Raw genomic sequence first — 16,803 nt, 5'->3', positions numbered from 1 at the left:
TATGCTAAGTATTCTTACCCAAATGTTTTCAGCAGCTGTGAGGAGTATCCCTTTTGGCATGAATTCTTCCTTTTTCCATTCTTTGTTTCAGAAAAGTACTGAAGTAGTTTTGTGTTATACTTTTGTAGGAGTGTTCCAGTGTGAAATACCAGGTTTCATGCAGTGTTCACTTTTTAATGGAGAGATTTTTGTGTTCCTTAAACAGATTACTGGAATTCCAGAGTTGTGCTATAATRTCAGATATTTTCTTAAGAGAAATTATTAAAGACTACTACTTCAGAACTATTCCAGCCAATTACTGACATTTCAGGCTCTCAGCTGAGTGTGTAATCCTGTCACAGCATAGCATTTTCAGGACAACCTCACTTTTTCAATGAGATTATAGTCTTGGTATCTACAGGCTTTAGAATTCATAGTCATTATAACTGAAAAATGGTGTTTGTCTACTGTATTTGAGATGACTGAGAGTTAGAATRTCTTAAGGTAGAACCATTCACCCTAAACYCTTTCTAGTCTGAAAGCAACTGGTATCTACTGCAGTGCCTGCACCAGAGAAAGGAAATAAAACAACAAAAGGAAAGGACAAATAGACCAAATTGCATTTAGTGGATATGTTGGTTACAGCAGTTCATGCTAAGCTTTATAAAATTTTAAGATGTTTGGTAATCATAGTAAATACTAAAGATAAAGCAATTTTTTTTTCTTATGAGCAGTTATGTTTCTGCTTGTCGGTTTTATTGCTGGAGATCTAGATTCTCTCCCCYCATCTTGCCTCAAGTGAAAAAGAGCTTGTATTTGTCTCACACGTTCTTTCTATTCCTTCCCCCTACTCCTTTTACAGTTTGTTAATACCTGGGTTTGTTTTGGTTTAATAATTCTCTTGATAGACTCTCCCATACAGAGAGAAATGACAGAATAAAATTTTCTCTTATTATGTGTATTATAGATGATTGCTGCAACATGTAGCATCATAGAAAGATGTAACTAATTGGATAATTCAGAAATGACAGGTTGACTAGGGAAAACTGCTTTACATCTTCAATAAGAAATTAAAGTATTTGTAAAGAAAACTGCAGGTTTGTGGAAAGCGAACTGTTTTTCAGTTGCTATTTTGAGTGTATATGTAAATAAAAATYACTTGGAGATCATCGCTGAAATAGAAAGGAGTGTAACAGGAGATTCAGCATCCTAATTTTATGTATATTAGGAAATCAGAATTATGATAGGAATTCCCTGCTATGAATTAGGAAACAAAATCATAATGGAAAGCAGTTTCACATCTGTCATCAGTTGAAACTGTTGTTGCTTTTTTTTTAAGGGCTCTGTATTCCTTTAAAGTTACAGGAGTTATTCAGGGTTTTGGTTCTTTAAAAAACATTTTTGAAATGGATACATGTTGCCTGAACTTATCCAGTAGCAGGATTGGGTCATATCTGCTGATAATCCCTTCAGAAACACAAAGTGTTTTGAGTGGGTGGAGAAAATGAGTTGGTTTTTTTTGGTTTCTGACAAATGTTCTTTTAATTTAAACTGTATCCTAATTTAAATTTTTCTTTAACTTCATTATGAGATAATTTTAACAGTTTTCTATTTAGTTGCTTTTCAGAGCATAATAGCTAAGCATCAGGTGGGAACCAAAGGTATATTTTTGCAGGAAMTTCTTTTTTTTCTGCTATTTATATGAAAACCATTGTGTTTATTATAGTTGGAGATGATGATTAACTGTAATAAACCTAATGCATTTGACAATACCTTGTAGTCATCTTCGTTATTTTGCTTTAGTGAGCTCAAAAGCTTCTTTTTGTATTATTTTGCTGTGCTGAGTGTAATGAATTCCTTCCTGTTGATCGATGGTGRTATGATAATGCATATAATATTTCTCCACTCATGGACTTTGCATATAACTATGAGGAAAGAAATACTGAAATCTTAGAAGTTGTTAGAGAAGCACACAAACTTGCAGGGAGACTTGGGAGCAGGTTTGTTGTAGATGGTTTGAGCTCCCTTTTTTCCAYACTGAAATCTAGCAAGAGAGCCAGCAAACATTAACATGTTAAAAAAAGTAGTTTTCCCCATTATTCAGAAAACAGGAAAGTGCTGTTACTGTAATCTTGTTTTGACAGGTGTGATCTTTATCTTTTTATCTTTTTTTTTTTCTTCTTCTTTTTTTTCTTTTGTTGTTTAGGTCTCTGACAAGTGTAATGGACAGTGCAGAAAAAGGCCTGTCCTCGGCTGAAAACTTAAAAGGTTTTATTGAGATAATAATTCCATTACTCATTGAGTGCTGGATTGAAGCATCTCCTGCACAATCAGCTCCCATTCTTGGAAACCTTTTGGAATCAGAATCTCAGCAGCTTATGCATCAAGTGCTTAGCATAATACATTTATTGTGGAAACTCACAAAGCGACATGATGAAACATACAAAATGGTAAGGGAGAAATGATCCATGGTATAATGATGACAGTTCATTTTGTTTTGATTAGAAACTAGTGGTTTGGTGATTTGAAATAGTGATACTTTATTAAGAGACAAAAAGCCTAGGTGTTGAGTAGATTTTTAATCAGGATTTTGTTGCCTTGTACTGTACAGAAGAATCTGTTGAACTGAGCCATGAGTTCAGTAATAATCTCCAGGATTCCTTGACAGACTGCAGCACAAAAGCTTTTGAAACTGAAAGGGGTATTGGAGAAGTGGAGCATTTTGTCTCCAGATAACCTCTAGAATATAAATTGAAACAAAGTTTAGAATCGTGTGTTGAAAAATTTTGTGGGGATGGGTGGAAATGAACAAACCCTAAATGTTTGGGAAGGTGGAAAATAGTTGTGGTGTGGGATCCTGTAATGGCTTGGTACAATCTATGTTGCTGTAGGATCCTACCATRACTGGTAGGATCATAAGACATCAAATCAAAATTTCAGTAAGGATTTTAGGAAGTATCCTCTGAAGCTGTTTTTTTTTCCCAAGTTATTTTCTCTGTCTTGTACTTCATTGCTTTTTTTTTGTAACTTCTGCTTTTCAAAAAAAATTTGCAAATTGGAAAAAAGAACACAATTTCYATTTTGACTGTTAAGAGTAGTTGGAAGTAATGTCTTGACCCCTCTTGATTTAACCTGTGTATACAACTGTAGGTCCCTTTGCTATATAAAAAGCTAAACATAGGGTAATTATTGGAAAACCTTTGTGAATTATTACATTAGACCAAAGTTACCCAACATACCCAGCCTTGAGGGGTAGATTCAGTGTGTCTGCCCAAAACACACTGTTCCTCTTTTTCCTTCTTCATCTTTCTTGGAGGCCCTCTTGGAAGCAGGCAAAAAGTAGGCACTTGCCCAGGTAAATACCTGTRGTAGCCTCCTGCCCTTAGCCTTTTTGTGAAGGATTCTGCAGAGCTGCTGCCTTTAGCCATAGGGTTGCCTGTATTTTCATCACATGAATGGCATGCTTCTCTGTCAAGATATGAACTMTTTTGGGTGCACACAGTTGAATTATGACCTTATGTTGTTTGTGGGGAAGGGAGGGAATCTGAGGTTCATACTACTTGGTTTTTTTGTGGAGCAGATTTCATTTTAGATGAATTATTTGTTTTGTCTTATTAGTTACCTTTATATATAAAATGCATTCAAATGGCTCAGTTTGARAATGAAAGCTTTGTTTATTTAATAGCCCTTGGGCTTACAGGCCAAAGTGGCTATTWTAGTTACTGTGGAAAACCACTCTGAATATGCTTAGTGGAAAGCTATTGATCTTTGAAATAGTTTAATGGCCATTCTCTGTTCTTAATAATCAAATATCAAAAAGATTATTCTGCCTCATCGATTTGATAGCATTGCAGACTTTTTTACTGTTGAGTTCTGCTGGACACTTTGTGGAATGGTGCCTGGATGTCTGCTAACCCACAAGATAAAATTACTTTAAAATACTGAATCATTTTTCTGTAAGGACGGCCTTTCTACTGGAAAATGTTTTGTCAGTGGCCTTTTGACCACAAGTACATTAATGATAGGGAAAGATGAAAGCAGTATTGGAATACATCCTAATGGAAAATTCAGGACAGTCACTGCAGTTTTGAATMAGAGTCCACTCTGATTTTAAGAACCCTGATAAATTGCTGTAAAAGCACTTTCAGTTCTGATCTGTAACTCAGCTTAGTATTGCATTTGTCCACATAAATAGGTGCTAAAAAGTACAGTGGTTCAGTTAGGATTATATGTTGTTGCTCAGCCTTACCCCTGTGTTTTGTGGACCTTCATGCACAGGATGTGAAAATATAGTTCTATAAACAACTTGCAAACAGAAGCTAAAGTTCCTGGGTTTCACTGATTGCAATAATGAAATTTGAAACATAATTGTGTTAATTTATTTCATTTACTCTCATGTTTTCTGTCTRTCATCTGTTTTCCTTAATAGGAGCTATGGCTTCGAATGAATTACCTTGTTGATTTCAAGCACCACTTCATGCGTCATTTTCCTTATTCTTTGCCAGATACGGTAAAACACAAAAAGAAAGATCCATGCAAAAGGTAAGAATAAAATCAATGTCATGTAACAGCTTTTAATTTTGTGAGAGAAGTGAGGCATTGTGAGTCATGTGCTTTATCTGCTATTAAGTTTTTAATGGTGGAAAAGAAAACTTTTGATTGCTTATTGTTGTAAGACCTGCAGAGACACTTTTATTGGAAGGTCTTATTGCTTTGAAGTGAAAAGTATGTTGTAAAAGTATTGTAAAGAACATTGTCTGAATAGCATCAGGTAGAAAATTAAATTCTGCCTTAGGTAAATGAAAATGTCTTATTCAACTCTTGACCTGTAATTTGCATATTGCTAAATGGTAGTTATTTTAGGCTGACTGGTTTCATATTCCTGCATGTTTTCATGAGTTGACTGTTGAATTACATCAAAACATAATTCAAACATTCTTTTCATCTCCATGTAGTCTTCTCTAGTTGTATTGCASGGCTGGGTAAATACAGCCAGGAGGAGAGATGAGGCATGTTGYGAATGTCCTATATGGCAAAGCAGTACTGGAACAGGAGAGACCAAACACRCATTTCTTCACTATTGAGCTGTCAGAGCAGATGCACCAATTATATTTTGGTATAGGCCGGTAGAAGGTGGTTTCCTCTCTCATCTCCCAGATGAGACTAAATTAATGCTAAAAGTCTGTTCTGAAATCATACTGTACCTTTGCAGACTGTATAGAACACTGGTGTATATACAAGGGTCTGTACATACAGGTTTCCATTTTAATCTCAAAAATAATTTTTTGAAATCTGTTTTCCCCCTTTCCCCCCCTTAACAACAGGAACTGTATGAAATCTTCAAACAATGTAGACCATCTTTTACTGAACTTAACCTTGTGTGACATCATGGTTTCATTAGCAAGTACTTCAACACTTCAGACAGACTCTGGTTGGCTGGACATGATAAGGAAATTTGTGACGGATACTCTTCAGGATGGCAGCAAGTTGAATAGCAAGCAGGTGAACAGATTGCTTGGGGTGACGTGGAGACTAATGCAAATACAGCAAAACAAGGGTAAGATGAGTAGTTTCTGAAAATTAAAATTAGGCACTGACAAAGCTTGAGTTATTTTAGTGTTTTCCAGTCTCTGCATGTTACATTCTCAGTTGTTGCATCATAATATATTTTGTCATAGAGGTAAATCCAATTTAATGGTAATATCACTGCATGTAGCATTGCAAACTTTATTTTTGGAATGCTGTTAGATTTGTACTGTTGACAGGCAAAGTGTGAATATATTTGTGTACCTGTTTTCTGGTTTTACTTCTCAAGCTACTCTTGTAAATGGAAATACAATCTTTATATTGAAGAAGTAATTTCTAGGATGTAAAAGCGCATGATGCTTTAACATCCCAATCCTTATTTAAAGTCATTAACATGGCTGATAGACTCTCCTGAATACTGTCAGATGACCATTTTAGTTCTCTGATGATGGGAAATGCCACAATACTTTTGATGGAAGCTGCTGTTGAGTATTTTTAAAAGTGTTTGATTTGAATCCTTTTCCAAGAGAAAACATTCCCAGTTGTGACTTGCTGGACCAGTACAAYATTTTAGTTTGCCTTTTTCTTTCATTTCAAGTACTACTTGGTTGTATTCCAAATGAGACCTTGGATGGCGGACTTCCAAAAAGGACTTTTTCAGTAAACTAAAAAGTGACAGCAGTCTTTTATGTTTTACCAGTCTGATAGAAATGAATTCCATGTCCAAGTAGTTTATAGAAAAGCCCTTAGCAACAGATACCATTGTTAAAGTTGTAAAATKAAAAGATGTCAAACATCCCTCAAATATATTTTGGCAGTTAGTTACATTTCCTCCCAAATCTGTTTTAATTGGGAATCTGTCTATTCCCATGTCCCTGGTRACAAAGGTGATAGCTACTTGTTCCTGTCTGCACTTCAAATTTAGCTTTGTGCTGAAGGCAAATAATAATCCAAAGTCAGAGCCTGTCACACCRGTGAGCTAAAGCAGAGGAATTGCTACCCAGGGAAGTAGCCTCCAAACAGCTGTTAGACTGTTAAATCAGATATTTCAGGCCTGTCTTGTCCAGTAATGGAATGTTTATTTTATTATTTTTTTAACTTTGCCAGGCTTTTACCAGATAGTGGATAAAGGCTTGTGTTTTTCTACCCAAAGTGGCCATTTTAGTGGAATGATTTTCCTCAGGAATACAGAAAATAAATAAGCTTTTTAGAAGTTACAGTGAAATTTTGGAAGATTAATATGTTCAACTCTTTTCTGCTGATCCAGTAAAGGTTCAGTGTGAAATTGGTTACCTGGTAAAGCTGTGTCTGTATGGATAGTTTGTCTCATCCCTTCAAGATAATCCTTGTGCAGTATTACAAATCTGACTAGATGCCAGATTGTAATTAATCTATTAGCCATAGAAGAAATACAGTCTTGACATACTGAAAAAAAAGGGTGATGGTTCAACAAGAAGTGCAAAGCCCTGCACCTGGAGAGGAACAAGCCCATGCATGTAGCCCTGTACCTGCTGGGAGATGACCAGATGGAAGTAGCTTTGACAGAAAAGGACCAGGGGTCCAGGTGGAGCCAGCAGTGGGCCCTTGAGGCAAAGAAACCCAGAGGTGTCTGCAGGTTGAGGGAGGGATCCTGCCCCTCTACTCTGCACTGGTGTGGCCAGCTTTGGGCTCCCCACTGTGAGAGAGACATGGACATAGTGGTGAGAGTCCAGCAAAGGRCTGTGAGGATGATGGAGACATGGGAGCATCTCTTCTGTGGGGAAAGGCTGAGTGAGMTGGGACTGTTCATTCTGGAGATGAAAAGGTTCAGGAAGCATCTCATCAGTGTATGCAAACACCAGAAGGAAGGGTGCAAAGAAGAGAGAGCCATGCTCTTTCCATTCATGTCCAGTGACAGGACAAGCCATGGGCACAACCTAAAACACAAGAGGTGCTGTCTGAACATCAGGAACACCCTTTTCACCATTAGGGTGACCAAGCACTGGCACATGTTGCCCATAGTGATAGTGAAGTATTCATCTTTGGAGGTTTTCAGAAGACTCTGCCATCAGACTATGCCATCTGGACATGGTCATGGGCAGCCAGATCAAGCTGATCCTGTTTCAGCAGGRGTGTTGGACCAGATGAGCTCAGAGTCATTCATTTGCACTTCAACCATTATGTGATTCTGTGGAAGCAAAATTTTTGTGCGTGATTTTTTTTTTGATGGCACCCTAGAAATTTTTAAGTGTGTTGTGTCAGATGGGACTGCAGAAAAAAAAAATCTAATAATAATAAATACCAAAAAAAATAACTCTTGAGTTGTTTAAAATCTATATGACATTGATGTTAAAGCCTGGAAGGGTGTTTTTTAGAAGACAATGCAAAGTGAAAAAGGCCATTACACTCCAAAAGAAGTTTTAGAGCACAATGGAAATCAAAAGAGGCAAAATTTACATAGAAAAAACAAAAGACCTAATGAAAAAAGAGATTAAATAAAACCATAGTCAACCTTCTGTGCTTTATGCCACACAAGCATGGTTCCATTTTWCCAGATTGCCTGTTTTGAGTAGGGATTTATTTTAGGGTGAAATGCACATATTGCCCTTTTTCTGTGGATGTCTAGAAGAGCTTGTAGCTGTGTTSTCTCAAGATTTATCTCCATTGCTTAAGATCAACCTTGGGACCTGCTCTTTGTAAGTAGGAGATCTGACCCTTTCTTGATTTCTTGGGTATGACTTCAACAGCAACTTGCCTTCTAGCTGTGTTTTTGATAAATTGTCTTCATATAACAAAAGAGCACACTCAGTCAGTTCAGAAGGAGGCTTGACATGTGCCAGTTAAAACTGAAGTGTTTTAAAACTCATGAGTTCTTCAGGTGCGTTCTGGACATCTGTATAATGTGGTCCTTTTTAAGTRTTACTTTTTAAGAGTATCTTTTTTAATTGCTTCCATTTTTAAACTTGTCCTGTTCACATGAAAAAATTAAAATAGTCRGACCTGTTTTATTTAACATGCCACAGAGTTATTGGTAAGTAAGAATTCTACTCACTTAGAATAATTCTTTTTTCAGTTAACATCCATTAGCTAAACACTACATAAAGTTATAATTGTTATTCAAGTAAGAATAAGCCAGTGTTCTGTTTAAAAAGTACTGTCCAAGGTGAATCTTCACCTAAAGAATATGTGAATTGAGTAAGTTGATGCTACTGATGCATTGAAAATTACTTAATAACATGAAATACTAGAATGTATTTTATTTTTCTGCTAAAACGTGTTTGATTCCAACTTCTAAATGGCCTCCTGCATTATGCTGGCATGTGACCAGGCCACTTAAGATGATTTTTATAGTATGCTTTTTAGTGAAAATTCCTATATGGTAACTTGAAGTTGAATAAGAGTTTTACAGACAAAGACTGGTCCCTGACTGGATCCAGAATAATTTTTAGAATGGAGCATTCTAAATGGTGCGTAGAAAGTTGCTCCATTCAGTGTGGAGCACAATAGTTTATCTGGTTTTGTATAAATAACTTACTACAACTGATCTGTATTACCTGGACAAAAAGATAAATGTTTCTCAGCCTTGGTTTATGAAGATAATGAAGTAATCGTTGCTACTTAAATATACCTTAATTGGATTGAATTCCTTGGGACCACAAGTTCTTCTGGGACAAACTATTGAGTCAGGTCTCACACTCTGCGTGTATTGCTGAAGTTTTCAGATTCCCATTCTTTTCATGCTTGTCTTCTCTARACTCAGGTATTTTTCCATGCTTTGCTAATTTTTCCATCCGAGTGTTTAGTCTGGTTTCCAAGAAAAATGTTTGATCTGTTTCTCAGTCTATTACAGTAAGTTCTGCATTTGCTGGTTAGTTTTAGCCAATTTGGTCACAGTGGTAGAGCTTTCATATGTTAAGTCTGGTGATAACATATGGTTGATGAGAGCTTCAGGGAAGGAAAGGTTGCAGGGGAGTTAGCAGTACTCCTTGCAGTGTCTTGCCAGCAGCCTCTTGAGGTATTTATTTTCTGGTTAATTAGCAAATGTAACTTGGAGCCAGCTGGTTCAGAGACAGGGAGAGCTGGTGAGGTTAGCATGTGTGGCAGGGAGAAAGGGGGATCCTACAGAGAGATCTGAAGGCACCGGGACAGGGAGGTTTTGGGGAGCACAAGTAAATAAGTAGAGAAGATTGGTATGAAGTTACTACACTAGGGAAAAAGGATTGGAAGATAGCTGTGGGAAGCAGGAATTTGCTGGTTCTCAGCTGCCTTGCAACCTGTCTTCAGGAAGTTCTGAAGTTTTCACTTGCATGTTGTCTCTGTTCTTTTGTCTGGCTCTTTCACAAGCTGCACACAAAAGTGTTGTTTTAATGGTTTAGAAATCAGTCCAGTAGTTCAATGTGGACAGTTGTAGGTAAAGATTATAGTTCTCTGTGTGCATATATAAAATCAGAAGATTAAGAAGTATTACTTCATGGGTTTTTTTATTTTTTTTCAGTAGCAACAGAACCCTTGATAAAAGCTGTATATACACTATACCAGCAAAGGAATCTCCTTTTTCCAGTTCGTACATTGCTTTTGAAATTTTTYAGCAGAGTTTACCAAAAAGAAGATTTGAGGACGCAAAGAATCAGGTACAAAAAATAAGGCATATTCTTTTTCATTTCAAAATACTATATTGATTTCAGGAGTGAGAGTACCGAATTTATATGTAGATGTCATAATACTTAATTCTGAGTCTGTTTTGACACTGTCACTGAAATCTGAAAGTTTGTGTTCTCTGTGAGATGGAGATGTATCAGCTTGGTTGTCTGTCTTAGCATAAGTGCTAGATAGATCTTAATGGCAYAAAATTTAGTTTGAAGCACATTGTTACTGGCTGTGTGGCAGTTRTTGGACMTGTCAAGATCATGCAGCTATAGCCRTGGAGCATTTYCATTACTTCAGCCTGGCATGATGGRCTTGTGACTTAGTATTTCTGGTAGTGACCATTTAGCCTTTCTGACTTTTTTTATTCAAGAAAAGTATTCTATTGTTCTGGGTGTGTGGTTCCAAAGAGATAAGGTTTAAGTGTTTTTGTCCTTCTGGGCTCCTGGTTTCATGGTTCTGTCAGGTATCTGACTTGCTTCAGATGTAGAAAGAGGATATTATTTTCTCTGTATATTGCTGTTACAACAGTTTTTCRTTCATTGGATGTGTCCAGACTGTCTCCAAACCTTGACTTTTCCAGAASGTGTTTTTTCAGCCAAGTCATCTAGTTCCAGCAATGTAAAAACTTTAAACAAAAAACAGGCTGCATCAATCCAAGCTCGTTTGATACCTGCAGGTCCCCTTCAGGTACTGTAAGGCAGCTCTAAGGCTTTGGGGAGATCTGTTTTTTTTCCAGGCTGAGCAACAGCAGCTCTCTCAGCCTGTCTTTATAGGAGAGGTGCTCCAGACTTCTGATGATCTTCATGGCCTGCTTGGATTTGCTCCAACAGGTCCATGTCCTTCTTACTTCTGGGGCCCAGAGCTGGGKGCAACACTCCAGGTGGGGTCTCACCAGAGCAGGGTAGAGGAGCAGAATCCYATCCCTTGACCTTCTGCCCAGGCTGCTTTTGATGCAGCCCAAGACATATTCTGGGGGATATGATCAGTTTCTACCACTGAAAAAGTCAAACCTCAGGTCTCTCAGAAGTCCTGACATCTATCAACATAGTCAAATGGTAAAAATGTTCCCTTCTGCTACTCCTTTGCTTTGTTACATGTGTTGTTGTAATGCCTGGGTACGTGTAATTAGATCTACAGCCAGAAATAATCTAATGCTGTGCTCTAAACATGGTAATAAGTGTAGGGAATATGAAAGACAAGGGAAAACACTTGGGAATATCCCATTTTCCTCCTCTATTCACCCAGAGTGAAAGAGAGATCTTTTTCATACTGACTCATTTCCCTGAGGTTACATAACCACTGTTCTCTGTACTCACCTGAAAGTCTTGAGCATCTCATTGAGTTTCATGTGATCATATGGCTATCTGTAAAGCTTTAATTTTCTATCTTTAGACATCACAAATAGCAGTAGTTTCCCTACTGTTTCTCTTAGTCTTCTACATGGATCTGGACATTTTTAGTAACACAAGAATGAAATCTCAAAAATTCTTTATAAAGAAGTATGACTACACTTACRTCTGACATTTGAAGACAGTATAATATTTGTGTACTGCACTGATGCATTTCTTTCCYTTAGAAACAAGTGGGGTTTTTTAATTTCTTCAAAATGTGGACTGTTCACCAGATCCTGGATGACATTCATGTTGTTCCATTTAGTTTGACGTCATAATGTCTTCAGCCCTCTTCTGACTGTTCTATTCATTCTTTTAATTTATTTTTTTTCTCAGAAGCTTGTCAAGAACTGCCTAAGAGGAGCAGCATTTGCATTGGAGCATTTTTCCAGAATTTCTTYGTGAATGTGTTTATTTTTTAGGTGTGTCTGATTCAGAGGTTGAGTAGGAGCTTTTGGCCTGTTGCTGCCCTGCAGGAAAAAGAAAACTTGATTGATTTATTACAGGGTTCAGAATTAAGTTTTGTCTTGTAATTAGCTTCACCCCTAATCACTGTACACATACGTGCAATCACTCTGTGTGTGTGTGTCTGTGTGTACGTATGTATTCATATACTGGTAAGATCTTAAAAGGCCTCACAGCCTGCACGTGAGATGCTACAGGAAGAAGACAAGAATTAATTTTATGTAATGCTCTAAGCTTCCAACCCTTTGAAGCCTGTACTTCCTCACTGTGCAGAGCTTTTATGTGTTTATCACTTAGTGGATGTCTCATGAGCTTTTCTCATCATTCCTTGCCAGTCTAAATCAAGAGCAACTACAGCATCCTCTGGCAAGGAGTGGCAAAGCTCAGCTGTGTCAAGRCCCAACTTTCTTTGCTTGTTTAATCCTGGCTCTTTGTAGCTTCATTTGATACTAGCACCTGCTTCCTTCTCTGCGAAGAGGAATCAAATGTTTTATCCTCATCCACAATTACCATGTCAGGTGATTTGAGCCCCCTTCCAGCTCACTCACTTCAGTTGTCTGTTCTGCAGGCTCTTCTTACTGTTGAACAGTTCATCTCCTCCCAGGAGGGAAGGCCCTTCCCTCTTGTGTCATGGGTACTTAATTTCCTTGAAAAGCTTTTGGTTGACAGGTCTTCCAAACTGAAATAATCTGTGTCATCAACATGCTACTCTTGTTGACATCTTCAAAGACCTGCTTTGAACTTCTTGATTTATGCTTGGCAGATTTTTTTTTTGATCATCACTTTAGTAATAAGCTGATGAAAAGCTTTTGGTTTATAAATGATACTTGATTTGATAAGCCAGGGTGACATACAAATTGTAGCCTATGAAAGATAGGATTGGTCTTCACAGTTGTTTCAGTTTGAGTCAGAAAGGAGGAATAAAAGCAAATTAGTCAAGGATGGGAAGGGAAGTTTGTGTGGGTTTTTGTTGGTTTGATTTTTTTTTTCCCTCCAACTGATTTTTCCCTCTTTCTTTAGAAGTCGAAGTAAAGTTTTATCTCGTTGGTTGGCTGGCTTACCTCAGCAACTGGCTCTGCTTGGCTTGAGGAACCCTGAGCTTTCCAATCAGCTCATTGATATCATTCATTCCGCTGCTTCTCGTTCAAACAAGGAATTGTTACAAAGTTTACAAGCCACTGCTGCTCGAATATATGGTAAGACTATATGGCAAGGAATTTTGTCCCTCACCTGGCAGGCATGTTGCAATAGGTGGAAAATCCTGTTGTTTCCCTAGTGAACTCAAGACTGGGTGGGGGCAGGGTTAGAGATTGGTTCAGTCTCCTGTAGTAAAGGTTAAATGAACTATGTATGTCATTTACTGAGGGAAAGTAAAAAGATATCTTTAGTTCAAGTTAACAGAATGTAGACTGGAAACTTTAGTTTTTRTGTATCAGAGAATAATAGAATAATTTAGGTTGTAAAAGACCTCTAAGGTCATATTCTAAGTAGTATCCCAGTGCTGCCAAGTCCCCCACTAAACCATGTCCCCAAATACCAAATTTTTTGAACACTTGAGAAGATGGGGATATCACCATTTCTTTGGACAGCTTGATCCTGTCAGTGAAGACATTTTTCCTAATACGCAATCCAAACCTCCCCTGGTACAACTTAAGGCCGTTTCCACTTATCCTGTCACTTGGTACCTGGAAGAAGAGGCTGACTTACCCTCACCTAGCCACAGCCTCCTTTTAGGTAGTTGTAGAGAGTGATAAGATTTCTCTCCTAGCCTGCTATTTTCTAGGCTAGTATTGGGTTTTTTTTGCTTTTACTCCCTTATTGGATGTTGGTGACATTGTCCTCCTGCCGGCCAGCAGCTCAGGTGTCTGGGCAGTGCAGTTGGGGTGTGTCAGGGTGTGCTGACAGTGTGTTGTGTGCCGCAGATCCGCTCGAGGGCACGCTGGTGCTGYTGCCGGCCGAGGCGCAGCGGCGCCTGGTGCAGCTCGTGTACTTCCTGCCCTGCCTGCCCGCCAGCCTGCTCGCCTGCCTCAGCCGCTGCTGCATCATGGGCAGGATGTCCTCCGACCTCGCCGCCACCCTCATCGGCATCCTGCACATGAGGTACCGCGCTCTGCGCTTGGCTCTAGCCAAAAAACAGCTTTCGGTGTGAATATTAGTGAATAAATAATAAAGCGTTAGTTTTGTGATCAATTTGCACACAGAAAATCAGTATAACGTGCAGGAAATGATGGTGTGAGGCAATTTAATGCTTGAGTCAAACTTTACTCTTAGCCTGTTGCTTTGACTCTGTCTTTACACTGCCCAATTTTCTCCAATACATTATAAGAAAATCTTAAAATTGTTTGGGTTGGAAAAGACCTTTAAGATCATGTCCAGCCATTAATCTAGCACTGCCAAGTCCACCCCTAAACCTGGTACTTAAGTGCTATAATCATCTGTCCATATTATTTTACCATCTTTGTATATATTAATGAAATCTGTTAAGAATTKCCATCTCTAAATCTTATCAGTGCTTTTAATACTGAATCCTTTCAGTAAGGATGCAAAGCAGCAGTAATTTACCTCTTACAAAACCTGTAATGTTGCACWCTATTGAGTACCTCTTACCCAGAACGTCATCACCAGTGGTCTCTGTTGTACCACTGATGGCAGCTTTTCCTCGTAAATGCTTCAACCTGACGCAGCCGATAGTGAAAAACTGCCAACCAATTTGTTTTCTCATGATCTGCTTTGTTCAGCTCCCTTTTTCTTCAATTACCACACCTTAACAGCCAAATTTTAGTTGCTAGGCAAATGCCCTGTTTGAAAGTATTCATGCTCTTTTTTTTTCTGTCCTGGCCTGAAAGAGAATAGGTTTGCCTGTGAAGTCAGGGAAAGAGGCTGCTGTTCCATTGGAGTGAGTGGRGGGCTTGCTGAGATTTACAAGGGTGTTTTGCTTTGCTGCTTGTGGGAAAAATACATTTGTTTTTCTCCATTGGTCAATATTGTGGAACTCTGAGTAAGCAAGCAGGAACTGAGCTTAAATGAATTATGCTTAAAGTGATTCTTGATACTTTTTGGAACTGAAACATATTTAATCAAAATATGACACAACCCAATCTACTGTCAAATACAGATMTGTTTGTATTAGCTTTGTAACGTGGATAAGGTGGCTCACATAAGAAACAATAGTGGTGAAATCTATATCCTATACATAATGCATTATTGTTGTAAAAGTGAAAATCTAGTTTTGGGAAGGTGGACATCAGATGTTATTTTTAAAAATGAAGAATTRTCTGCCACATACTGGAAATGCAGTGGCAAAGTGTAACCAATTCAAAGACAGTCATTGTAAGAACTAAAATCGGTAATAAGCACTCAGGTGCTTATTTTGTTGTTAGATCTTAGTGGATCTTCAGTGTGGGAGATTTTTGCAGTAACAGTGTGCCTATTTTCTAAAAATTGCCGTAAAGCTGCTGGTGGGTTGTAGGCATTTGATCTGCAAGGGGTAGACAGAGGGCAGTGTTCTTACCAAAAGTAGGTTACATTGTGACAACAGAGGAGGAGGAGTAAATTCTTTATTTTCAGAGGTGCAAAGAAAGTATTTYGATTTTAATTTATGGCATTTAGAACGTGTTTGAAACTTAAGTTGGATTCCAAGATGTAGCTAATAAACCCAAGAAGTCCATCGGAATCATTAAATGAAAGAAAAATGTGCTGATGTACTTAAAATGGGGCAGTTTCTTATACTGATAATCCCTGACAGTCCTCCTTTCTGGAAGCCTATAAGTTTTGATGAAACTTGAAAAAGAGAGATTGTTCTTGTTTGAGCRTTATTTTATTTGATAAGGTTGTTCTCACTTCATTGAGCGGGGCCAGTGTTAGGAACACAAACTTGATTCATTTCCTTTAGAAGCACACCTGAAAATAATACAGGTCTTTTGGAAATATTAAAATGACTCTTTCCTAAACAAAGTGAATGCAAGACCGTTGAAAATACATTCTTACCTATATATCCAAGTTAAAAACTTGTACAGGTTTTCAAGTGCTTATAGATGACATGGCTTGTAGCTTTGGCATAGGTGAAAATTACTTGGTGGAAGACTTTTTTGTTTAATCATCATGACTGTAAATATTTTATCCTAAAAGCTTCATCTAAGGAGCCTTAAAGAATTAAAGAACCAAGATGATAGAAATGTTTGTTGCTGTTCAGAGGGGTGTCCAGTTGCTTTGTCTACTTAAACATTCAAAAATAAGGAGATCAGTGATAGTAAGTACTAACTTTGCAAGACCAGAAGACTGRTATTTCTTTTTATTTGGAAAATAAGTTGTACCGTCTAGGAAACAGTAATAGGTTTTCTAGTTATGAACGTTAGCTGGGCTTTATGAGCTTCATAACCTGTTACTGCACAGAGGATAAATGGACCAATTTTCTCTTTTRTCAGAAAGGCCAAGCTGAACTATTGTATCCAGTTTTGTGGCTTGTTTTTAGATAATGACATGGACAAACTGGGAATGAGTTTCAAGAAGAGCGACGAACTATAGTCTCTTAATTGTGATAATGGGGAATGACTGACAATTTGGCATTTTAGKCACAAAAAGCTGGGAAAGAGTTGGAGCCAGTTGCATAAAAGGCTGTTGAATAGGAGGATTCAAGTTTTACCAGGATGAGAAATACAGACCTGAAATGTCAAGAGAGTGTTCTGCATGCTAGTRAAATTTTATGAAAGCAGAGAAGCATGCTGGAAATAGGCTGAGTATGAAGGAGGTACTAATGTACTTCACTGGAAATAACTTAATATCAGACAATCATCTTGGACATAGATGGCAGAGGGTA

At 37.9% G+C, this 16,803-nt stretch overlaps 1 protein-coding gene across 3 annotated transcripts in view; it reads left to right on the top strand.

The window, feature by feature from the left end:
- Positions 1-16,803, top strand: part of TEX10 (testis expressed 10) — a 56,016-nt gene that overhangs the window by 8,262 nt on the left and 30,951 nt on the right. For 2 of the 3 annotated variants that reach the window (XM_057368343.1, XM_057368342.1), the window contains exons 5-10: positions 2,186-2,429; positions 4,409-4,521; positions 5,304-5,536; positions 9,980-10,115; positions 13,008-13,183; positions 13,910-14,087. In XM_057368343.1, coding sequence (XP_057224326.1) covers positions 2,186-2,429; positions 4,409-4,521; positions 5,304-5,536; positions 9,980-10,115; positions 13,008-13,183; positions 13,910-14,087 — 1,080 coding nt within the window. The remainder of the gene's footprint in view (positions 1-2,185; positions 2,430-4,408; positions 4,522-5,303; positions 5,537-9,979; positions 10,116-13,007; positions 13,184-13,909; positions 14,088-16,803) is intronic. The other variant, XM_057368344.1, reaches the window with a different exon arrangement.

This window comes from Malurus melanocephalus, unplaced genomic scaffold (genome assembly GCF_030028575.1).
Source record: "Malurus melanocephalus ecotype Western Australia unplaced genomic scaffold, MMel_1.1 scaffold_90, whole genome shotgun sequence".
NCBI lineage: Eukaryota > Metazoa > Chordata > Aves > Passeriformes > Maluridae > Malurus > Malurus melanocephalus.
This window is presented reverse-complemented; position numbering and strand designations above follow the sequence as displayed.